The sequence below is a fragment of the Crinia signifera genome, chromosome 9, assembly GCF_055691185.1.
Source record: "Crinia signifera chromosome 9, ASM5569118v1, whole genome shotgun sequence".
Classification (NCBI taxonomy): Eukaryota; Metazoa; Chordata; class Amphibia; order Anura; family Myobatrachidae; genus Crinia; species Crinia signifera.
The window spans coordinates 12,380,347-12,406,770 of record NC_139225.1 but is presented as its reverse complement, the minus strand read 5'-3'; the positions used below and the strand labels follow the sequence as shown (position 1 = coordinate 12,406,770).

General features: G+C 41.7%; 1 protein-coding gene across 5 annotated transcripts in view; it reads right to left on the bottom strand.

The window, feature by feature from the left end:
• The window catches only part of TNC (tenascin C), a 108,294-nt gene that overhangs the window by 45,907 nt on the left and 35,963 nt on the right, over positions 1 to 26,424 (bottom strand). For 4 of the 5 annotated variants that reach the window (XM_083161038.1, XM_083161037.1, XM_083161039.1 and 1 more), the window contains 10 exons: positions 22,376 to 23,782; positions 20,356 to 20,619; positions 18,310 to 18,425; positions 14,187 to 14,340; positions 9,067 to 9,330; positions 5,786 to 5,971; positions 5,593 to 5,682; positions 5,248 to 5,511; positions 1,960 to 2,232; positions 420 to 692 (listed from right to left, as the gene is read on the bottom strand). In XM_083161038.1, the coding sequence (XP_083017164.1) occupies positions 420 to 692; positions 1,960 to 2,232; positions 5,248 to 5,511; positions 5,593 to 5,682; positions 5,786 to 5,971; positions 9,067 to 9,330; positions 14,187 to 14,340; positions 18,310 to 18,425; positions 20,356 to 20,619; positions 22,376 to 23,782 (3,291 nt within the window). The remainder of the gene's footprint in view (positions 1 to 419; positions 693 to 1,959; positions 2,233 to 5,247; positions 5,512 to 5,592; positions 5,683 to 5,785; positions 5,972 to 9,066; positions 9,331 to 14,186; positions 14,341 to 18,309; positions 18,426 to 20,355; positions 20,620 to 22,375; positions 23,783 to 26,424) is intronic. The other variant, XM_083161041.1, reaches the window with a different exon arrangement.

The following is a 26,424-nucleotide window of genomic DNA, read 5'->3' as shown; positions in this document are numbered from 1 at the left end:
CTACCCTGAGCCAGGCCCAGCTTTTTTTCATTAAATTAGGGATTTTCAAAAATACATCTCAAAAAAGTGTGTGTCAAATCCTATAGAAGGTTAATCTCTAAAATCAGGTAAATGTCTCTCGTTGAATACCCCCTTAATGTATTACTGATATTAAAGGTAATGTGCAGCCCTATTGTGGGACAAAAGGTTGCCCATTGCTGTCCTTGAAATCTAGTTACCTATCACTGGTCTACACTGCAAATAAATGCTACGTTTTTAGAAGTAATGACAATATACAGTAAGACAAAAATGAAAACACTAAAGGTCAATAGACACGACAAGACAATCACACACCTACAAAACATTAACAAGGTGATCAAAAAAAGTAAAATAAAGAAATAAAAGAAGAGATGAGTAAACAAGCCTTGAAGATCCGGTACCTGTGGTTGCTGAAGTACTAATAGAGGGTGTACGTTGACCTTGGACAGTGCCGTAGAGGTAGATGGTGTAATCAGTGCTGGGTAATAACCCTGAGATAAGAGTGTTCCTGAGATTGCCAGAGACATTAAATTTGACTGGCTCCAATAACCTGTCGTTATCATTGATTTCTACAATAAATCCATCAAAAGAATCCTGTGTCGTTGTCCAGGATAGATCAAAGCTCTCGGGTGATATGCTGGTGACGGATAGGTTTTCTACTTCTGGCTTGTTTTCTGAGCAAGGGAAAATTCGTCAATGAATTAAACATGTTGAACAGCACCCCAACGGATGTTCTGTCAGCCTCCCGAAACCCCTGCCAGAATAAGCAAGCAGAAGTCTGGTGCGTTTTTCAGTGCTGTAGCCGGAAGTCATGATCAAGCCAAGAGTTTCACGTGATGCTTCGTTTGCAGACAGAAGCCGTTTCCTTTGCTAATTATTCACATGCTTGCAGTAATATATAATCATGCATTTAAAAGCTTGAAAACGGAATGCATGAAGCCGATGAATAGAGAAGCATGAGCGTTGTAGATTGATATGATGAAGCTTATCAGCATAGTCATGATTTCCTGAACATGCTTTGCTTTTTAAATTGCAGCACTGTAGTTTGTTAAAGCATTTTTCTGTTTAATCTATATATGAATTAAAAATACTATTTTAAAAAACTGAATTGAATGTGGTATAAAGAAGTGTTATAGGCCAGGATTTGCACTATTTAGGTTATGAGTTATATAGGGGTATTCAATGCTGCGCCGCTATTCCCGATGGGGGTAATAGCAGCGGCTCCCTATTCAATGTTGTCTTTAACGACAGTATTGAAGAGGGATCACGGCAGAACGAGCCCGATTTCAGAAGCTGTCGGGCTCGTTCTGCTGATAACGGCCGTGGATTGTCGCGATCCCGGCCGCAGATCAACAATCCACGGCCGTTTACGCAGACACGCCCCCTTTTCGCCGATCGGCATTGAATATTGCTTATATAGAAGCAATATTTAAAACTTTAGTTTCCCTATGATGGGGAACAGTTATCGGCCATTGGTTATTGTGATGCTAGAGAGTTAAATAAAATGTAGCGGATACAGGAGCACCAAAAATGTGGTTATGGGTGGGTAAAAAGTATCAAGGTCTGGTGTGCAGAGGAAGTGCAACCAAGTCTCCAAGGCGATGCAACAAATCCAAGGCTAGATATTCCCAGTGGGGTGTTCCCACTCCCCTACATGCTTGGCCTAGCACCCGAGTATCAGACCTGATAAATCTCGCAAGCTGCCATGTATGTATAACACCTAGGCTACCTGAGCATTATATTGCCTTTTTTACACCTCAGTGTATAGGGTCCAATATTCCATAATTTAAAAGCAAATAATTTATCAAGCAAAAGCAGAGAGATGACTTCTGTGAACCAGCCAGCAGAGGTGAAAAGCCAAGTCATGTTGTGGAAAGTAATGGTGGGAGGCAATTGGCGCAGTGATGGCATGCCTTTTCGAAATATTTTCTCAATATGTACCTGTGACAACTTCACCAGAGAGAGGCTTAGTGTTAGATCCCTGAATCACACCATGCAGTGTGATCTGATATTTTGTGGATGGGTTCAGATCCATCACTTCCAAAGACCGAAGTTTTCCAGGAACCACAATACTTTGTGGTTCTTCTTCTTCTTCAGCATCCTGAACCCGAATCACAAATTTCTCATAGTTGCTGTCTGGTGCTATCCACGTGAGTTTAAAGGAGTCCCAGCTCACTTGGGACACCTGTAAGCCGCCCAGCTCACGTGGCACTTCTGAATATGAGAATATGCTAATGTTAGTAAGGGTAATTTGAGTAGACGATTAAACATGAGTTCTCATTTGGTTTTAATTCAATTTTTTTTCTTTTATCAATTTGCAAAAAATAAAAAAAAATTAATAAAAATCAATCAAGAGTTATCAATGTTATGTCAAAGTATAAATTGGAAGAAAACTGTATTTGGTGCGTGGGTCTTTTGAACATTACTGTGGAATGAATGTAAAACACAGCATGCTAAAAACAAAAACAGCATACAATATTGAAACAAATAAGATACATACTGTAAATCATAATTTGTTTTTAAAAACATAATACTGGATGAATACTTTATGAATTTTGTAGTAATTACTAACTGTCACATTTTCAAACCTGCTGCATTCATTCCTACAATAGATCCACAGATGGTCTGAAAAACATGAACTGTTGGTAGATCTTGTGGACAGGTTTGGCCACCCCTGGTTTACACCCTTATAATTTTGAAAATGCTTGACAGTTGCTTAGATATGTATGTTATGCTCTCATGCGGTGGTTACGCTCTCATGTGGCGTGTATGCGGGCATGATAAATTGTTATATCGTATCTTTCCATAACAGGATTGCCAGATGTCCAGCTTAACTCTTGCGGCAATAATTTTAGGCAATACCCCAAAGCTATATATGGTACACTGTTATGGTTAAACGACTTCATACTGCAGTAAAAGTTTTAAAAAAAATGGAAATAGAAAAGACAGAAAAGTTTTTGGCTAAATTTTTTTTTTTTTAATTCTGCTCCAGGTTGAGCCGATTATTATTCCTAGTTTCTCTGTATCTGTGCTTCACATACGTAAGAACTATATTCCTTTGTAAAAAAATAAACCTACACTTTTATGAACACATTCAGTTGCCTCATGAATACCAGAATTGTATTCATACTGCTCAGCTGGGATCCTCATGCCGCAATCAAATTTAAGAATGTCTTGCCTGGAACAAAGAATTGCTTCATAATTTAAACTTGTTAAAATTGCCTTTAAATCTTAATAATTTTTCCTTTTTATTGAACCTAACCACTGACTCTCTTAGGACTAGAACCCTACGGCATGTTCCAGGAACCGGCCCATATGGAAGATCAGCTCTATTTGATTTGGATTGTCAGTATTTGTCTCACATGATGAATACATCAAAACCAGATGAAAGAGGTGAAATCGTCAGAGTGTAGTTCCAGACTACTTATTCCAGCAATAGTATTTCATTATATTCAGTAGTTAGCAAAACTCTGTGCAATTTTGAAGACAGTACCAACTAACATTAATATTGGTATTGATTATAGCACACTGATATTATCCCATGTACTGGGGGGAAAAGTGTCTCACAAAATATGTTTGTGTTGTATAGTATAGTAAAAGGGCTTAATGCATTAACCAAGTTATTTCAAATGGCTAAATCTTAGAATATAAGAATTACCAACTAAAAAATAACTTAGTTTCAATCATTTATTGTATCGCTTATGAATTCTGATTAGAAGTGATGCAGGCAGTAGACACGATTCCGTTGATGTTGTGCGTACATCTGCTACAGTTATGGTAACTCCTGTATCACATATTTTAACTTACACTCCTATGGAGTTTGAAACTAAAATATCATATATACTCGAGTATAAGCCTACTTTTTCAGAAAAAAATTTATGCTGAAAATTCCCCCCCTCGGCTTATACTCGAGTGAGGGTCCCACTTGAGTCAATACGTTTTCCCAGTTTTTTAGTTGTAAAATTAGGTGCCTCTGCTTATATTTGGGTCGACTTATACTCGAGTATATACGGTATGTGATTTAGGGGGAAAATCAGTTCAATTTAGAGTGTCCTAACACATTCACAACAGCACATAACAGGCATCGCCCATAATTTGCCCTTTATTGAATTGACCCTTCAAATACAGATGAATCAATCAGATGTAGGAAAAAAACAATGGTCAAGGTCCACAGTGGCAAAATACCAATAACAAGTAATCCACTGTAAGTAACATTAAAAATAAACATTGTTAAATTGGAATCTTTTAAAAACAAATCTTTCTCATCACTCGGAAAACTTTAAGGTTTCGCCATTGAGATTTGCATATGGAAAGGTCTTTAGGTTTTAAAGCACCAGATTTTTATGACTTAATAATCCCAAATTAATTAATGTCTGAAGGGTTCCAAGAAGACTAACAACTCTGGAGACAAAGTCATCAGTTCTCCTAGAAACCTCCAGTAATGATGCTGTTTGGAGGAAGTGAGGACAATCAAAATTGTCATAGTCTCCTGCATAACATCTAGGATTTAATTTCCAGTTTCGTATATATGAAAGCTACTAAGTAAAATGTGACGGATAGTAATTTTACTTTAAAAAACGTTTGCAAGAACATCTGCAGAAAACAAGATCAAGGTCAACAGAGGTATATTATCCTTTGACTGTAGAAGTCCAATATGACCCATCCATGCTAAATAAAAATGGTTAAAGGCTGAAAAAAAATTCTGTGGGTTAGAAATAAAAATGATTACTTGTCAGATTATTTTCTTGCTGTAAGAAAGTATAAACATGTCATATTTCAGATAACCGGTAGATCCAGCAAGGACTGTTAATAATAAAAAACAGAATAATGTATCTAAACCAGTGGTGGCCAAACCGGTCCTCGAGATCTACCAACGTTCCACGTTTTCCAAATCACCTAGCTGATGCACAGCTGTAGTCATTACTGTCACATTTTCAAACCTGCTGCATTCATTCCTACTATAGATCCACAGGTGGCCTGAAAAACATGAACTGTTGGTAGGTCTTGAGGACAGGTTTGGCCACCCCTGCTCTAAACCTTCTAACGAGGACAAGAAGTTGAACATAGCAACAAATCTACCCTTCATTTAGAACAATTAACAGATAAAGGAAAGTTAGAAGCTGCTTGGTTGCTAGCAACATATAAACTTATTCTGTTTAGGTGCATTCCCCCCTATACATGATAAAATAACTAAGAGGCAAATTTGTTGGTTTGTGCTGGATAACTTACCAGTTCTACCGGTCACAGTTGCTGGTTTGCTCTTATGTCTGCCTTTCTCCGCTACAAGGGTAATGCTATATTCTTTACCAGGTTCAAGCCCAGTTAATACGTAGGAGTTGGCATTTCCGGGGACTTGGACTTCATTCTCAATTCCACCACTAGTGATGTAGGTGAGTCGGTAATGATCAAACTTAGCTACAGGTGTTAACCATTTCAGATTCAAAGTCGTTTCAGTGGCACTGGTGATCTCCAAATCCTTGGGTGAATCCAAGTCTGAAATAAACCAATACATTGTAAATGCTGACTTCGGTTTCCCTTAGCAAAATGATTGTCTAGTAGTGTACTATGTCCTACCTGTTGCAGCATTGATAGTGGCAGGAGAACTCTCTTTGTCCTGTTTCACTGCTGTCAGTCCTATGCCATACTCTGTTCCTGGTATCAAACCTGGAAAACGTATATAAATTGAGAAGTAAAAAAGCCGCCCTGTGTATTTATGTAGCACTGTTTCTTTTGTTACGTGGCATAAGTAACTATAAAGCTGTCTGACCTGTCAGAGTAACCTTGGTGGTGGCCTGTTTACTCCTGGGTACTGTTATTTCTTCATGGTCTCCTCCAGAGAGTGGTGCAAACTTAATTCTGTAATAGTCAATGTTGGCTAGGGTGTTTTTCCATTCTAGAGTGATGCTGTTGTCAGTGTGGGACACTTTCCTCAGGTTCTTGGGAGTGTCTAGATCTTCAAGAAAAAAAAACCAGAAATTAAATTACATTAAAAAAGGATTGAAGCAAAGAGAAGACTGGAAAAAAGTAGCTGTTATCAGTGGCATAACAACAAATTTTGTGCCCCCCCCCCCCCCCCCCCAGCCAGAAAAATGTCCCTCAAAAAATGGCCACCCCCTAACAGCATACTGTTTTTAAGGATGCTAGAGGAGGCCACCGCCACCTCCTCTAGCATTCTCAAAAACTGTCTGCTGTAAAGGGTTGGCCATTTTGTGAGGGATATTTTTCATAAGGAACCATGAGGAGCGCCGGGATGCAGACTTGTAGATCTGCATGCCCCGACTCCCGGCCACAGATGCGGCGGCAGGCGGCAGCCCAACAATAACTCCGCAGACCCCCGGCCCCCACACTTAATCAGCGACTCCCCGCCGTCAGTGCCACAAGTGATCTGCAGCTCCATACATACCACAGATAATAATATTGGGTGAACAAGACAGTATAAGAAACAGAATCAAACTACACAAGTCGCAAAACCAGTTCTCAGTACAATATTATATTTATATATAATATTCTCTTTTTTAATCTTATATTGATCAAACATTTTATTCATGTGAAACTCTTTAGTAAATCATTTTGCGGAAACTCAATTTTAAGCTTCATTTTTGTTTAGTTGTTACTAAATTAATCCTACTATAAATACTGATGAATAATGTGCCACAGATTGTTTTGCCTTTCTGTTGTACTTGGTAATGAGCAGCTCTACTTTCTATCAAGCAGAAAATACAGTATTCGGCAAAAATGTCCAGATGGATGTTAAATTAAATTTCGCAAGAATGTATGTACAGACATGATATATTTTGTTGACATTTATCATTAATCATTATCAACATACCTGTATTATTCATAATGTTGACATGAGAACCAACATGATCATAATGTCAACATACAGCTTTGTGTGGGCCACCTGGACCCAAGGGCTTGTGTGCACCGCACACGCTGGACCCACAAACCCATGTGCACTGTACAAAGTACACCCATTGTTGATATCTCAATGCTTCCAGGTCCGACAATGACATCTTAATGACTTCAGGTGGATTTTGCAATGGATCTGGCAGTGAGTATCAACACTTTAGAATCTCCCCTTTTTGCCTAAGCTTAGCTTCCCCTCCCACAGCCTTAACCCAACCCTTCCACTGTTGCTTAATCCTAGCCCTTTTGCAGAATATTGACACATATCAACCTTGGGAACATGAGGACATTCTGGAGATGCTAACATACTCAATGCCGACATATCAACAGTGTTGACATAATAACTCTCAAGACTGTGGTGTCGACATAGTTATTTTAATTTACAGATAGAGCTGCTCTATTTCATACCGAGTGCTCACCAGCTGGTGGGCAATGGCGGAAGGGGGGTGGGCGGACCGGCAGACAAGGATGTGAGTTGGGCGCATGAGTATCTCGTGCATGCCCCATTCTGGCAGCATAGGCTGGCCGCTGGTGATTATTCAATTCAGAATCTGAACCCCCAGAGCATAATCTCCACTGACGCAGAGACTGGTGCAATTGCCATGTACAAATAAGGATAAATACATAGGATTTACTGTACTGCATAATTAATATTAGTTTTAATATATTCCATACATTAAAAAAAATGATTGACTGCATACAGTACTTATTGTAATTAAATTGCCCCGACAGAGCTAATTAGACTATATATTATATAATTTTACCATCTGTATTTTCACACCACAAGAGGCTACTTTATAATATATGTCATATTCCTATGGGGATAATTTTGAAGTAATGTATTATTTTTACATTAGTTGTATATTTATTAACTTTTTATTTGATTGCACGTACTTGCATTAACCGACTAATTAAATCATTTGAGCTTTAATTTAGATGCTTACGTTGAGAGGGAAACTTTGGTTTGATTATTAGGGCAGTATTCAATTACCATAATCGCAATGTGCAGCGAATACTGTTTAGGATTCGCTGCACAGTCGCCGTGTTCCGGAGGGCTGGAGCCCTCGCTGACACACTATTCAATGCCGCAGGGGCTCGCTGCCCCTGACGGCGAATGTTATCCCCTGCGGCGGACGCAGCAGGGAGCTGGGGTACGGCGGCAGGCAGGGAGATGGAAGTCTCCCTGCCTGCCACAGAATGTATGTGGGGGGTAGGAGAGCTCCCAGGGACATAGGCAGCACAAGCTGCCCCCCGGGAGAGCCAGCAGGGGACCGGGTAGGAGCCGCTAACACTGCTTCCGATTGTGCATATGTAATGATCTGGAGCAGTGAATATATGAATATGAAATGAGCGGCTCTCGGCTCCCAGCCCCCTGCTGGCTGTTATGTGTAAAATATATATATATATATATATATATTTATTAAATATATATTCATGTGATGTAAGAACATGAATACAAATAGCATGCCCCTTCACAGAATAAAATTCCTGATTTTTTTTACACCAAATAAAAAAAAAAAAACATTATTTTAAAAGTTCACATTCCACTTCACCATGAAAAGATGGCGATTGCTACACGGTGACACACGGCGAAAATCACTTAGAAAGCAATTCACCATGTTCTCATTGAATACACTCACGGCGAATCACGTTGAAAAACCCATTGAAAAACCACAGAGAATTGCGGAGACTATCAGACAGCGAATTGTCCATCATTCACTGTTCGCCGTCGGCGAAAAGTGCACGTTGAATAGGGTGATTCACTTTCTGACACAAAAAATCACCTTCCAAAGTGAAAATAGCACAATTTCGCCATGAAACATGGCAAATTGGCCTCATTGAATACTGTCCTTTGACACAGCACTAAGAATTGTCAAGAGGTGATACTGTATATATTATAATGGCATTAAATTAAGGTTCATTTGTGTTGCAAACTTCAGTATTATGACAGCAAACTGTCATATTCCAGCACAAATTGAAGGCAGTATTTTTTTTTTTTTTTGGAAGACTCTCGTCAAGAAACATTCACAGAAGTTCACTAATGATATAGAAAAAAATGTGGCACAATGAAATTTGTGTAATGTTTAATCTCATGTATCTCTACTGACTGACAGAAGAAAACATAGATTGTATCTTGAATACCTGTTGTAAAGGTTTCTGATACCGGAGAACTTGTCATTTCTCCCCGTCGCGATATTAAGATGACTTCATACTCTGTGTCCGGTCGTAGGTTACTCATCGAATATTGGTTTTCATCTTCAGAAAGTTCCACTGTAGTCCTGGGCTCATTTCCTGTTCCGTAGGTTAAAGAAACTCCATCGATTTCAGCCATAGGTTTAACCCATGTTATTAAAGAAGAAGTATCCGTTACATCTTTCACATCAACTTCACTTGGGGCATCCAATCCTGCAAGAGATAAACAAACACCTGATAGGTTATCATTTGATGGTGTCTGTCAAACAGTAGAGGTTAAAAGGGCCAATGTATTTGATGCTATATAAAGCACTCATTTTGAATAGTTAAAAATATTATGCACAACGACTAAAACTAGGGTTTATACCCTTGTTGGCTAACCTTGACACTCCAACTGTTGTTGAACTACACATTCCAGCATGCTCTGCTTTCAGTTTTGCTATTTGGCCATGCTAAATCTGATGCAGAGCATGCTGGGATTTGTAGTTCAACAACATCTGGAGTGTCAAGGTTAGCCATCAAGGGTTTATACACATTTTCGTATTTACAGTGTGTATTTGACATAAATCAGGATGGTGTTTGAAATGTTGAAATAAATGATTGACAGTCTGCAGCTTTTTGAAGGCGGTAGGAGGAGGTGGCTGCTCCCTGTGTAGAAAATTGAGTGAAGGCTCCTTGTGCAGAGTGAAATTGTGGCTAAAGTCAAAGTACATAATGGAATAAGCTGCATTTGCATTCAGGTGTGATGCAGTCTCCGAGTTCTGCTTTTGCTGAAACTTAGCAACATTATTGAGAAATGCAGTTTTGCTGAATTCCTAGTTTAAAAATAGAGCAAAAAACGTGCCTGTCAATTCCTTCTGCTCGTGTGGTAGGTTTGGGGTTGGAATGGGAATAACTGAGGCAACATTTTGTCTGCAAAGCCAGCAAAACTAAATGACAATGTGTGCCAACACCTGCTTCCTTTTACTCATGATTCACGGTTCAATGTCGGTAAGTCAGAACAGTCTTGGAGTCACGCCGATTTCAAATTATTTGTAGCAATTAAAATGCTCGCTCTACTGATTTCCTCTGTTAATGTGCGATATTACCCTGCTTCCCTAATACCGCTGATTATCTCGTCTGTTACCAGTCAGATGGGAGGGCTCTGACTAAAAACGAACCCGTCCCTACGATGTGAGAAATGATCGCATTAGCAGTCACTTTGGGACTCTTGCTTGCTACTGCACATGTGCGGTTTGATGGCCATTACTGGACATGGGGCCTTATTCTAGTTCACTCTTTCTGACAAATTCCTTCTTAGATGGACAAAACCATGTGCACTGCAGGTGGGGCAGATGTAACTTGTGCAGAGAGAATTAGATGTGGGTGGGGTTTTACTTTAAAGTGAGATCTATTTTGCAGTGTAAAAATAAAGCAGTCAGTATTTACCCTGCACAGAAACAAAATAACTCACCCAAATCTATTTCTCCATGCACATTTTACATCTGCCCCCCTGCAGTGCACATGGGTTTGTCCATCTAAGAAGGATTTTGTCAGAAAGAGTGAACTAGAATAAGCCCCATGGTCCCAAACTGAAGCTCATAGGCTACAGTGATACAGATACAGCATCTGCAGTGGTGCCTTAATTTTATTAAACCAAATAGGTCTGAGGTTAACAAAAGGATTTTAAAAAGGGCAGATTACATGAGCCAAATTGGTACATATTTGCTATCAAATGCTACGTTTCCGACGTACATTTGAGTAATATCTGTGGGTATCCATCGAAAATGAGCCTCTATCTCTTTATCTCTCTCAGCAGACCAGCATCGGCTTATTTGTATCTCAAATTTGGTATTTCATAAACAATTGTCGAATATAATATTCAGCACGGATGGTGTAATGGTTAGCATTGCTGCCTCATAGCGCTGAGGTCATGGGTTCTAATCCCACCATGGCCCTAACTGTGTAGAGTTTGTATATTCTCCCCGTACTTGCATGGGTTTCCTCCGGGCACTCCGGATTCATCCGACAATCCAAAAATATACCGGTAGGCTAATTGGCTCCCAACAAAATTAACCCTAGAATGTCTGTCTGTGCGTGTACATGTGGTAGGGAATATAGAGTGTAAGCTCCACTGGGGCAGGGACTGATGTGACTGTTCAAATATTCTCTGTAATGCGCTGCAGAATATGAATGCGCTATATAAATAACTGTTAATAAATAAACAAAATATATACAGCAACGTTCTTTCTGTGGTGTTCCAAATATCGGTAACAAAGTATAATTATTTGATATTCTATAGATGTTCTATATTCCCTCCTGTGGCAGAACAATGTCTGGTTGATGGCTTGTTTAGCAGAATATTTGTTTCAGGGACTGTGTGGGAGAAAAGCAGCATCAGCCATTGATTATTCCGTTTGTACATGACAAAAAAACAAACAGCGAAAGCTGTGTTCTAGCACATACGGAACCTGGCTGTGCAGAGCTTGCTGCTGCGGCCCTCTGCATCTAGAGGATTACGGAATACTGTCGTCTAGCGACAAAAAAATATTAGTATCAGAAGAATACGGCAAAGAATATCATTAGCAAATGAATGTAATGTCTATATATGTTTGTAGAGATAGATTTATTGCTTTCCTGTCTTTAACAGCGATCAGTTTCATGTTAAAGTTTTATAGCAAACTTCTGTTTTTCTTCAGATTTATGTACATGGGTCTGTCAGGGATGCCTTCAGCCGAGCATGGGGAATTGAGGGAAGGAGTTTTGCAACACAGTGCCATAAAAGATGATGGATTTCCCAGGGATCGTTTATGTGGTTTCCCCCCCACCGTCGCTCTCACTAAGGGTCCTAAAGATGTATTGATTTATAGCATTCATTTTCATTCACAAGTCTCTGCAGCTATGGGGGAGCAGACATGTTCGTGTTTAGTCTGATTAACAGGAATGTGTCCAACGGTGGAGAGAAATAGGTCATGATTGATATTTTTACATTGGGTGACAAGGCAGCTGGCTTGACTTAAGTATTCACCACCCTCTCCATTGGCGCTCATAATTATGTGTTTTCATTTCCACTCAGGCCTACGGTTCTAACACTGAGCTCTTTGTCCCAAAGACCATTGGTCAGACATAATGTGGGAAGGAATATTCCCCCAGTAGCGATATATCATTTTCACTTAATTATTTTTCTTTTTATAGCATAAGATTGATCTAGAGTGATCCCTGTAGATTGCAAGATAGTGAGCAGGGCCCTCCTACCAGGTGACTGACTGTAACTGCCCGGTTTGTTTTATCCCTCTTTCTAATTGCAAAGCATAACAGGAACGACTGTATTGCTCTGTATAAGAAATTGTTACAAGTAAATGAAAGGCGTCTTGTAGCATATACGACAGTATGACACCAATCGTGTCTGAAGCATGCAATTCAGGGGCATTTTAAGAGAGGAGAGGGCCCACATTCCTGGAGACGCTAGACTGCCGCTGAAGACGCTCCTCATCAGTGACAAAAACCTGTGCTCTAAGCTATAATGTCACATGGAGTACCTGGCTGAGGAGGAACACGTATTGTGGTGTCACCCAGGAGTGGTGTCAACCACACACTTCCACACACTGATGTGGCTGCCCACAGTTATATGGATTGTAAAATATGCTGTACTGTAGCCCACTGGGTATAGGGTAAGTGTCATTTGAAGGTTTTGGTCACCTACATGGCAGCACTAAAAAAGACTATGCTGCTTGGAGATTTATTAATTGGACCAGACTGCAATTAAAAATGAAAATAATAATGACTGCAGTTTGCACTGTTAGTTTCCCTAACACGGGAGATGTACTGTGCAATATTCAGGGAGAAACTCAAAATACACTTATTTGCAGGCATGCAACAAAGTGACACAAATGGGCCTAAAAGGATATAGGCTCTTTTTCTGATTGAGTCGTATGGCTCCGAATGTTTGCGCATGTGCGAAGGCGTATCTGTGCATGTGCGAACGCCTCACACGTACGAACACAGCGTGAGGTCCGTGCAGAAAATGATCGTAGGGAACCATCCGAGCAGGGGGTGGAGAGGGATGTGAAGGGCTGTTTGGGCTCATTACCATATGCGTACGCCCCGTGTTGCATGGGCGTTTCCATGAAAATGCTGGGCATACGTATGGTAATCCGGCCGTGATGCACATGTGGGGTGCGGACAGCTGACATAGCTGGATGCCAGCTACCCCCCCCCCCCCCCCCCCATATCCCGGCTTTCATTCAGAAAAATGTCAGAGTGGTCTGGAGCACCCGGTGCTGTCTGACCCCTCGGTCCAGCATTCGATGGTCGGCGACCATCGGAGGATGGGGGAGGTTCCCACAGATGGAGGAGGTGTTCACACGAAACACTCGTGGTCAGTTCGGTCGGCGTCTTACCGCATTCGGTAAGGTCTGGCTCACCTAATCTTATTAAAGGGATAGATGAGAATGGCTCCATCTATAGGTCAACAGTTGATGGGTCGAGCCCTAAGGTCGGTATACATATGGTTGACACGATAAAAAGGTTGACACAAACAATATGTCGACATGGCAGTGCCATCCAGATGATTGGGCTGAAGCACGGTGAGTGAAGTGAGCCATGTGAGGGGATCTGGCGTGTCCACATGCTCAGATGTTGCCATTGACATCGAACAAACATGAAAATCCATGTCAACCTTTTCATGTGTCAACTTTTTTTTTTGTGTGTTGCTTTTTTGCCTGTGTCGACTTTTTTGGGTCGTCCTAGACATTTTCTGTGAGCTATACCACACCCATTTATGTACATACTGGTTAGTATGAACTACAATGGAGCAAGCTTCACACTAGAATATATGTAGAAAAGGCACATCGTATTTACAGGAATATCCTATTCCTGTAAATATGGAGCAGAGACTGTCTTACAATGAGCCATTTACTCCTGAACTCTATAGGGGCACATGTTGGCACCACTAAGTTGAAAGTTATTTGTTGTGAAATAGAGCTAGCCCTTCGTGTTTTCCTGCAACAGTACAGATTGGTTTTAAAATCAATCTGGGGATTAAATTCCTAAATCTGTGCGGAGTACATGGGTTAATATGCCAACTTTACTTGTGGTGGTGATCTTGGTTAAAGCCGGTCCTTGTGTATTGTTCTTCACAACTTGTATAGACACTTCGTACGTCTCCCCTGGTGCCAGCCCATGTTGCACATAAGACGTTACAGATTTTTCCAAGCTAGTGCTTATCTCTCCGTTTAGTTTTTTCTGCAATAAAACACACACAAAAAAACATAATAATGTGAAACAAAAATAATAACAAAATGAATGATAAAAAAATACAATATACATTTTCGAAAATGCAGAATGCAATATCTCTGGCAGGAAAAAAACAGATTGCGGAAAACGACATTTATTTTCTTTGAAAATAAAATGGAAAGTGAACTGATTCACCCCCATTTAAGAACAGCTGGAGAACCAAATTGAAAATGGTTTAGACCTGAGGCATTTCTAGGTTTCTCGTATGAATTTTACAATTGATATTTTTTTTTCAAGTACCTGTGTAGTTTTAAGGTGCCCACAGTGGTAATGAAATGATTGTTAAAGAACAAGTAAAGTCAAGTATTTGACAACATAATAATTTCAAAGAGTGTTTGGTAGTTTCTAAACTTAACAATATATCCATCAAAAAATTTTGTTTTCACTCATTTTCAGACAGTTTAGTTTAGGGCCAAGGTGCTCCAGAGAAGGATCTAGACCTCCTGGTGCTCGTACCTTTTGGCAGGAGGGGGGCTGCCACTGGCCATGTTGCAGGCACCCCCACCACCACTGCCGCTGACGCCGCTGCTCCTCCTTCTGGTCTCCACCACACAGAGCATTCCCGGCGCCTGTACTATGATGACATACCTCTGTACTTCACATGCCGCCAGCTTCTATGGTCTGCTTCGGCAACTGCCCATAGAAGGGAAATCATGGTCCCGGCGCCTGTATAAAACTGATGACAGGCACCGGGACCTAGCCAGATTTCGATTGGCAGCCCGTAGAGAGGAGTCGCGGAGGGAGGGAACACCTGCGAATGGGACTGCCTTTGTGACTGGCAGGTCAGACTTCCAATAGGAAGTCACTGCCAATCACAGTGAGGCCAGTGCAGTCTCACAGACTACATCATCTTCAGTACAGCTTCCCTGCTGTGTGAAATTGCAGCATCCTGCAATCACATAGCCGCTACCCCGCCAGAGTGTCATCCCGCCATGTGTATGTGTGCGAATGGCTTGCGAAATATCACTGATCCAGGGCCGCCAACAGGGGGGTGCCCTGGGTACAGCTGTCCCGAGCCCCGGCCTCTGGAGGGGCCCGGGCAGCTGCCCACAGCCTCCCCCCGCACCCGCACACAGCCTCCCCCGTGCTGGCGCCAGGCACGCACAATACACAGTGCAGCCTGCAGAGCGCCGAGCCTAGAACACAGAGGGACTCAGCGCTCTGCAGGCTGCACTGTGCAGTGTGCGCTCTGGACCGTGGAGGCTGAAGGAGCCGGAGGACGTTGCAGCGGGTGATGGTAAGTAATCTTAATTGGGACAGGGTAGGGGAGGCAGGGTGCTAGCAGGCGGGGGCAGGCGCGGGGGGGGGGGGCGGCAGAGATATGGTGCTGTGCTGTTGGGGGCCCGGACTGTAGGTCAGTCCCGGGCCCCAAAATTTCTAGTGGTGGCCCTGCACTGATCATCGCACAGCTGCAAATCCACAGCCAACTCACCATCAAATGATTTTTCCAGTCTGTATAGTTTGTTTGTAACCCTGACCCTTTCACAGGTCTGTGATAGAAATAGGCTTATAAATGACGTCAAATGCCCTCTGAGAAAATGTTTGGGCACGCCTGCTTTTTCCCTGACACTCCCAGAAAATGGCCGGTGTCCATCCCCTAATGGCGACTTCCTGTCAGTCAAACAGCGGCCGGGTTGTGAATAAATAAAGCTGCTGATTATGGGATTATGGGCAAGTCTGTGTGATATCATGACATCATGCAGTATTCACGCATGATGTCACTGGGAATATTTTGAAGAGGCCGGATTGCTAACTGAGGCCCATTTAAGGTCCCATTAGGACACATGGGGCCGTAGACTGGTGCCTTGGTTGCCTTGTGAGAAATCCAGGCCTGAGGTGCTCATGTTACAGAGTCGTTTCAGGCTGACTAACAGCTGAAAAGACTTGCTTGAGGTGCAACTTTGTATTGCACACGTATGTCAGAAAAATGTACCCAATATGCCTTTCAATTAACATTACATTTCCGTTTATCTTATAAAGCCCTATGTTCAGCTTTTTTAAGGCTGGGATTAGTCATGACAGTGAGAGATCTTGGAGGTGTCACTATGACACATTTACATTTTTTTGTGTATGTTAAGCACTTTCAATCAAGAGTCCACAAGCTCCACTGCTGAAGTACAATATAGACTTCCTGCTCAATTCCTTATGTAGAGTAGAAATTGCCATTGCCAATTGCCATAGCACATTATTGTACACCTACTGTAGGTGCTTTTGATGAAATGAAATGCTGTTTGAGGGATTCATTCACATCTAGGAAATTATCAGCAATTAAGGGCTGGATATTAGTTGACTGTTGTAGAAGGGCATACCTATACTTTTCTCAAATTAGCTGGGACAGCCCCAACTTGTAGGGCCTGTTCCATCATGCCAACTTCCAGAATGCTGGTATGATGATGGGACAGTTGAGAAGTACGCCTTTGATCTCCACGGAATTCAGTATTGCTTTAAGAGAAGGCGATGGTAGGTGGAGGGGTGAGGAGTGGAACGTTACTACTGAAGCAAAGCTTAATTTAAAAAATGATAACAGATATCAGTGTGCCTTTGTATTATTTATAACTATAGAATATGAATACAATCGCTTCCTATCTATGGACTTCTCTCCCTATCATACTCTTCACCACTCTATTAAACTTCCAAAAAGGTTCTGAAGACCCACCATATTACCCAATGACACAATTTTTGATACTCCTATATCCAGTATGCGATTGGTGAGGACTGGACGTCTCTAGTATTATAGCAGCAAAAGTTGTTTTACCAGGGGGCAGAATCCCAGAGATGGAAATCTGTAACCACAGATGAGTTCTGGATACTTGTCCGGTAACCCTGGGTGGTTGCTTGGATTAGTGCCGCTGGTCAGGTCCACTTTAAATGCTTGAGATGTAAATTTGCCATATAAGAGAAGGCAAGTCCTTGACCCAGTGAAGATGATTAAATAGGCAATCCTCAGGAGTAATAAAGGTGTCAAGAGAAAGGATAACTGTTGACATCTTTATTACTCCTGGGGATTGCCTATTTAATCATCTTCACTGGGTCAAGGACTTGCCTCCTCTAATATGGTTATTTTCCATCTCAAGCATTTAAAGTGGACCTGACCAGCGGCACAAATCCAAGCAACCACCCAGGTTTACCGGACAAGTATCCAGAACTCATCTGTGGTTACAGCTTTATACCTCTGCGATTCGGCCACCAGGTAAAACAACTTTTGTTGCAATAATACTAGAGACGTCCATCACCAATCGCATACTGGATATAGAAGTATCACATATTGTGTCATAGGGTAATATCGCTAATACTCATTTTTTTTGTCATTTTTTTATTGATTTTTATATGTCCTATTAATTGTATAATAAATATGTTTTTTTATTTGAAAGAAACCGTCATATACATGTATTCTTAATTTTAAACAATTTGCGAAACATAGCAAGTGCTGGGTATTTTTTTTCCTTTGTTTATAACAGTCTACACTCACTCTATAATCCTGCCCCTTCTTCGCACCAGATGTGACATTTCTACTCTTAAGATCATAGAGTTCCAGTCTCATACCGCCACATCCGAATGCTGGATACATACTGAACGTTAGGCCGTTCGATCAAAAGGCTGATATATGATCAACAGTTTGGCAGATATATACAAACACTGTATGCAAATGAACATTCCAATGTGCTGATTGGCTAAAGATTGTTCTATCCATACCATATGTACAGTAAACAGGAAATTGTATACCCAACTAATGAAGAAAACGAGAAAGATAACAAAATGTAGAGACGTTAGCTATTCTAACTCATGAAAACCAAGCTAGTATTTATTATGAATATGTTTACGATGTCTTCAAAAGCAAAATACATTAACGGGACAGCTGCACTGTGCTTCATTCTCAAACATTCCCTAAAGAACAACTATGGCATTTGCTTTGCTTACCGTGTTCTGGAAGATAAGATTCCAAGTATCAAAGGAGATATCAAGTGGTTCCCACTCCACCTCAACAAATGTTTCCTTCACAGATTTAAATCTCAGATCATCTGTGGTGGGCAGGTCTATAAAAAACAGAACATGTTGGTTTAGTTGTGGGTACTTATGGTTAAAATTATCACTTATATATTATTAAGCACTAAAGTGACATTTTCATGAAAAAAAAAAAAACCCATAATAAACAGTTACAATGGCCCTTATTCTGGTTGGTGCGTATATTTCCGCATGCGTTCGGCCCGCCGATGTTTTGAGTCTGCGCATGTGCAGAGGCGTCTCTGCGCATGTGCGAGCGGGGCGTACGGCCAAATCCCGCATGATATGTGAACACTCCGAACAGGGGGTGGAGAGGGGCGTGAAGGGCTATTTGGGCTCATTACCATATGCATACGCCCCGCGTTTCATGGGCGTTCCCATGCAAACGCTGGGCGTACGTATGGTAATGTGGCCATGACGCACGTGTAGGGGGCGGACATATGACATCGCCGGATGTCAGCTGCCCGCCCAGATCCCTGCTTTTGCACGGAGAAATGTCTGTGTGGTCTGAGGTTGCGGGTGCTGGTGGAGCACTCGGTCCTGCATTCGATGGTCTGCGACCATCGAATGATGGGGGAGGTTCCCTTAGATGGAGGAGGCGTATTCCGTGAAAAATACGGCCAGCTTCTTACCGTGTACGGACGGAGTTGGCGATCCGTATGGAAGGCGGGGTTTCGCACGCACGGTCCTGGCCGCATAATCGGATCCGGCCGCACCGATCAGAATAAGGGCCAATGTGACAAATGAAATAGCACATTTGCAAGTCTGCACATACCTGCAAATGATTTAAACTTTTGTTTGTTGCCAACATAGTGCGCATCGCTTTACAGAGAGAATGTTTTCAATCCTTAAAACATTAAACCCTCAGTAATCTGATGTGTGGTGGTATGGACGGACACAAACCTATATAGGTAGCGAGCCTAAGTTTACCTTTAAAATTATCGCCACCTATCGCCACTTTAATTTACCAAAATTGTGCCAGCGGTTGCAGTATCCAATCTAAAACATTTGGATGCAATCTAATACATTTTGGAACCTTTTTCAGTTTTATTTCCTTGCTGTGATCAACTTTTCTGCTAAGAAGCCCCATACACATTAGGTGGTCCCGGCAACACCAATATCAGTGGCACCAGGGACCCAGTGGGAGGTGTTGGCATTGACAAGGGCAAACACACTTGCCGATGCCAGCTTTGAAGTAACGATGAGGGGTGCATGGGGGTGAAAAATGGCTGTGCTGCTTCTGCAGCATAGCCATCGTTAACGGGGACCACCCTAGCCGGAACATGCTGGATGAGGGAGGGGGTCAATAATGACGCATCATTAACGATATTGAGTGTACACACCTTTAGATAAAGTGAAAGATATCTTTTACAAAGGGCTTTCTGAAAGATGTCTTTCACTTTATCTTATAGTGTGTATGGGGCTTCATTCCCAATTATTTTACATCCTCCATTGTCATGATTCCTACCCACAAGTACAACGTAAACACTGAGATTTGACACTTTGCCCCATACAGGACTCTCCGCCTTTCTCTTCTATGTATGATCATATCTGTTTATTCTGAAGCCCTGTCTGGTCTCTGGCTGTCTTTAGGTGCATACACACGGTGTGTATAGACTAGCTTGCGATGCCAATGCGTTCCCCTGTGGGATCGGCCAATCGGCCAATGTTGACTATGCTATATAATCGTTGCAGCCAAAATCTCAAGTAAATATAGTCAACGTCTCAAGTAAATATATTCAAAATTTCAAGAAAATATAGTCAATATTGTATGGTTCTGGGCTCCAGGGGGTTCAAGGAAATTGCATAGTCAAAATCATACACAGCCAAACACACAACCGCTGTGTGCATGCTCATTGTTCTATCTAGATTGATGATCCTGATTCCGTCTTTAGTTTGTGAGTCCACCTGAACATTTGCTTCTGTGTTTCTTAGTGAGAGTAAGAACAAGATGATACTTACGTGTTGCAACTCTGGCACTAACAGGGATACTCTTCTGGTCTTTAAGGATGGCATAGACGCGGACAAAGTATTCTACTCCAGGCTCCAATTCTCTAATAGTGGCTGTTGTTTGGTCCCCAGGAACTCTAAAGTCAAATTCCAAGCCTCCAACACTGGTTGGAACATATGTGATAAGATATCCAGAGACTTTGAGCTTGTTGGCCCATTCGAGGTTCATGGTTTTTGTGGTCACATCTGTCACAACTAAGTCTTCTGGCGGTGATACTGTGGGGAAGATACACAAGCGCAGATTTTTACGTATTATCAAAGCTTAAGATAAATAATAAAAAGTATTAGACTCATTAAACACATCAATACTATTACAATTAACATTAAGGTGTAAATCTGCTAATAAATAAGTGCCAAAATGAATTTCAGAAATTGCTACACACATGTTTATGCTCTGGGTGGCCGCAAAATACATTCACTGTTAGTAGGACTTTTACATAGGCTTGACCACCAGTGGCGTAGCTACATATGTGGCAGACCCTGTGGTGGCTTGGGGGAGTGGCACCAGCAGGGTCTGTGGTGGGCGCCGCTGGCTGAACTGACAGATGACCGAGGAGCAGTGATCGCTGATCTGGTCCTGCTCTGTGCATATCTAATGAGTGGGGACCTAGCGCAGTGTATATTTAATGAGTGAGTCCCCACCCCATGCATATGCTCAGCACTCACTGCTGCCTGGTTCGCCTCGGTGCCCATAGTCAATCACTTCGCCCATTCTTGGGGGGGGGGGGGGGGCGGCACTGGAATATTTTTTGAAAAATTTCTAGCTACGCCACTGGTGACCACACACTGAGTGGAGAATACATAATGTGTTCATTATAAGGGTACATTCAAGTGTGAGGTAACTTACAGGTATATCTGATATTGGTTTAAAAAAGACAAAGAAGACTAAAAAAGTACAGATAACAATACAGGCAATGTAGAGTAATTACAAGTCCGTACAAGCTGGTACAGACACCTATGGTTTGTATATATGCAGATCAAGACACAGAATTTTGAGTAGTCTTTACTTTACAATTTGAATATTACAAGTTTCCTTAGCAACAACTGACCCCCATACCAATGTACAATATATCAACTATCCAGAAGAATTCAGTCAGTGATGGGAAACCTACAGCTTTAGAATAAAAAATATGTTAAGGGCTGGCTAAATGCAAATCCGCAAATGCACAAGAGCAGTGGCGGCTGCAGCCCCCCCAGTAAAAATAATATACTGCCAACAGCAGCAGAACAGAGACTGCAGAAGATGCAGTCCTTACAAGTCACAGGGAAGAGACAGGGGCACGATTGCGTATGCTCAATTTAACCCCCACCAGTCGTAGGGTTCCTCTATGGACTACGCAGGATGCAGACTATAGAAGTTAGTGTGCAAGAGCTCTGCCAACAATGGTGACGGTGCGATGGTGGGGCATGCTGTGGGGTCAGGCTGCGGAAACTAACAGTAGACCTTGAAGAATATCGAGCGACCACTGCACAAAAGTCATTGTTACTAGTGTCTGGAAATGATCCAATATTAAAATGTGCATTTTTTTAAATTTGGAGGCACATGTTAAAGTCATGTATTTTCCACACTTTACTTTAAGACTGAACTGTGCATTTATCCTGACGATATATCTTTGATCTTACTAAAACTAAAGATATTTCACTGTTCTGTACAGAACTAGCATTGCCTTAAGAAAATGAAAACAGATGTGGGACATTGCAATTCAACGTCTATTGTGTAATTGGTTAGACCTCTGCAAAGCTGGTGGTCAAGTTATGGTCCAGAGATTTTTGTCATCACTGTTTCATAATATGATCCAGTCCTCAAACGCTAGTGGCTTGGTGTGAAATTTCTACTGTGCCGTTTAGCTAGAAGCATGCACATTATGCCACAAAACTGTAGTCCAATTAACGAAACTTTGATGGAATAAAGAGTTGAGATTATTTTGCGTAAAAGCTAAATACATTGTGATTGACCCACATTCGGACTTACCTTCCAGACAGAAATCTCCGATGAAGCCTTCATCACAAATGCACTGTCCGTCTACGCAACGACCTTGGTTATTGCAGTTTTGAAAGCAGGTCCGTTCGCCACAATTGTCTCCCGTGAATCCTTCATTGCACACACACTGTCCATCAACACACTTCCCTCTGTTGTTGCAGTCATCAGGACAACGCAATTCACCGCAGTTATCGCCCATAAATAAATTGTCACATATACATTTCCCATTGACACAGCGACCTCTGTGGTTGCAGTCATCTGGGCATCTCAGTTCTGAACAGTCTTCTCCCATAAATCCCTCATCGCACACACACTGTCCATTAACACAGCGCCCCCTATTGTTACAGTCATTGGGACATCTCAACTCACTGCAGTCCAAACCCATAAATCCCTCATCACACACACACTGCCCATTAACACACTGCCCCCTGTCTATACAGTCGTTGGGACATCTCAACTCACTACAGTCCAAGCCCTTAAAGCCTTCATCACAAACACACTGCCCATTGACACACTTTCCTTTGTTGCTGCAATCATTGGGACATCTCAGTTCCCCACAGTCATTTCCAGTGTACTCTAAGTCACACACACATTGCCCATTAACACACTTGCCTCTGTTGTTACAGTCATTTGGGCATCTGAGTTCACCGCAGTCTTCTCCTTTGTATTCCTCTTTACAAACGCACACGCCATTCACACAGCGCCCCTGATTGTTACAGTTGTTTGGACAACTCAGTTCGCTGCAGTCATCCCCTGTAAAGCCTATGTTACACACACACAGTCCGTTGACACACACGCCATTGTTATTGCAGTTGTTTGGACAGGCAAGTTCACTACAGTCCTCTCCGGTGAACCCTTCTTCACAGAAACACACACCATCTACACAGCGACCCCGGTCATAGCAGTCGTTGGGGCAAATCAACTCACTGCAGTCCTCTCCTGTGTAAGGTTCATCACAGACGCACTCATTATCCACACAACGGCCACGATTGTTGCAGTTATTTGGACACATTGGTTCACCGCAGTCGACTCCGACAAAATTTTCATCACACACGCAACGCCCATTCACACACTTCCCGTGCTCACTGCAAGGCACGGGACAAATCTCTTCGTTACAGTCTTCTCCACCAAAGCCATCGAAGCAAACACAGACGCCATTGACACATTTACCCTGGTCATTACAGTCATTCAGACAAGACAATTCACTACAGTCCTCTCCCGTGTATCCTGGACTGCAAACACATTTCCCATCCACACATGTTCCTCTGTTATTGCAGTTTCCTGGACATTCTGCTTCTGTGCAGTTGGGTCCCTTCCATCCAGGCTCACAAATACAGCCACAAGTGTCAGTACTGTAATTGCCATGTCCATTGCAGTACGGCTTGGTTTCCACTACACCTGAAAACATAAGCAACATGAAAACAATATTACAATTTAGAGTTTTACTTATAGGACACTGCCATAAAAACATACAGTATGTGTAACTGTTATAATGAATTTAGCAATAGTGTCAAGCTAAGGTATTGTTCAAATTACGGCCCTTAGTCTGGTTCAATTACTTCTAAAATTTACAAACCATGTGCACTGTAAGGGGGGGGGGGGGGGCAGATGTATCATGTACATAAAGAGTTATGCTGTGTACACACAGGGAGAATTAAGATTGATTTTGACTATGCAGATCGCATTCAGATCGAATGCAGATCGAAAGCAGATTGCACAGATTTTTACCTTGTGATCCCGATGTACGCTGCCGTGACTATATAGTGCAAATCGAATGTAGATTGCATGAATTGTAAGTAAATAGTACAGAGGTAGCAAAGATTGCATAGCAATCAAATCTTAAGTCAAATAGCAAGGGGATCTCACCGTGTGTACACGCCATAAGAGTTGGGTGTTATTTTGTTTCTGTGCAGGGAAAATACTGACTGCTTTATTTTTACACTGCAATATAGATCTCACTTTGAAGTAAAACCCCACCCAAATCTAATTCTCTCTGCAAAAGTTACATCTGCCCCACCTGCAGTGCACATTGTTTTGAACATTTGAGAAGGAATTTGTATTTGCAAGTGAACCAGAATAAGGACCTATATTCACAAATGCAAATACATTTTTCTCCTATCTTTGCACATTACATGATACACTGTAGATTATTTACTGACATTGCTCAGTAACGGCTTCTCTGGCAAAGAGTGAATCGAAGATAATGCACATTTTATCAGAACCCAACTAGAATAAGCAAATCGATTAGTGATTCTGGTTGCGATTTTATAAATATTTGCTCCTTATTTTGCTTTGTCTGTAGAAGTTATCAACCTTGTCTCTATTTATTTAGAAGTGGGGACCAGTAATTTAGTTACAGTTATTTACAATGGGACCTGGCCCTTAAGTGAGAGTAGGACTAGCCACCACCATTGTCCTTAAGGCCCCTATACACTTGGGAAGAAGTTACATACGATCTCCCTTAATTCCCGGACAGCAGGATTGCATACGATGCACCATATGTGGTTATTTCGCATGCAATGTATCATATGCAAACCCAGCCAAGGTTGCCAGAGGCTGTCAGATCTGATAAATCTATATTGAAGCCCTTGTAATCTCTAATCCAATGTGCACGGGATCGGAATCGGAAGTATAACACGTGCAATCTGACACTTTTGAGCCGTTTTCTCGTCCTGATGTGTCCCAATCGGATGAAAAGGGCCCAAATCTCACTCGTATGGCCACCTTTATGGCATCTACATGTTCTTTATGGCATAGTACATCTACAATGTATTCAACTGTAATGAAACATCTGCCCCCCCCCCTTCTCACTTTGAAGTAAAACCCCACCCAAATCTAATTCACTCTGCAAAAGTTACATCTGCCCCACCAGCAGTGCACAAAAGTTACATCTGCCCCACCAGCAGTGCACATGTTAGCCTCAATTCCCCCAATTTCAATGCAATATTAATTCTCACTGTGTGTACACAGCATAACTCTCTATGTACATGATACATCTGCCCCCCCCCCCTTACAGTGCACCAGAACTATTTAGCCTCAATTCCCCCAATTTCAATGCAATCTTGATTGATTGTATGTAAATTGGGCATGTTTTGGCATGTTTTATATCCGATTCCGATACGATGCGCGTCCCTGCTGGTCATTTGGTCTTTTTGGAGATCCTAACTGCTGCAGTCAGGTTCTTTAAAAGATCCATTCAACTGGATACAGATCGTGATACAGATCATGTGCTCCAACAGATCTACGATCATATTACGATCTGCTTGCGATCATGATCGTTCTGGTGTGTACCGAGCACAAGTCCTAATTTCATCTAAAGATCATGATGAGTCTGAAGACTTTACAATGGGACTGATGGTTGTTTGAGAGCATGGTGCTGTATTTTGCACCCAGCCATATTGACAGATGAAGCCTGGGGTGTTTTTCTCGACGGCAGACCCATACTTTTGGTCTCTGTGTTTTTGTTTAATATTGAAATACTGGGCGAGATTTAATGCCGCTCAAGTTCAGCGTCAGTGTGAGATGTCCACCGAACTCGCAGGTTTGTTTAAAGGGAAATGAATTTATAAGGCATGGTTTTGCCTTGTAAGTTTATTCCCCATAAAAGTCCGAGTTTGGCGGACATCTTGCACTGCCGTTGATCTCGGGCGGCATTAAATCTCGCCCACTGTCTCTGTCTTCTCTTGGTGATCAATAATGTTATGTATATAGGTTAAAATAACTAGAATTGGATTGGATAAAAGGATTTGTAATTTCCGCTGTATAAATAGAGAAACTATCATTCTTTTTGCAACACTAAAATGAATTGGAAAGTTACTTCTTGCTAAATTCAATTTTTTTATGAAAAAAAATTGGCCGATCATATACAATTGAATTGCTTTTCGTATTTTGCTTTTTCTAACTCACTTGTAGGTGCTTCTAAATAAGATTACCTTATTCAGTACAAATATGTTACTACCGAGGTAATATCTAGCATATTCGTGTACCTATACCTGCATTTATTCAATATAGAATAGCTACAGTATACTATAATACCTTTT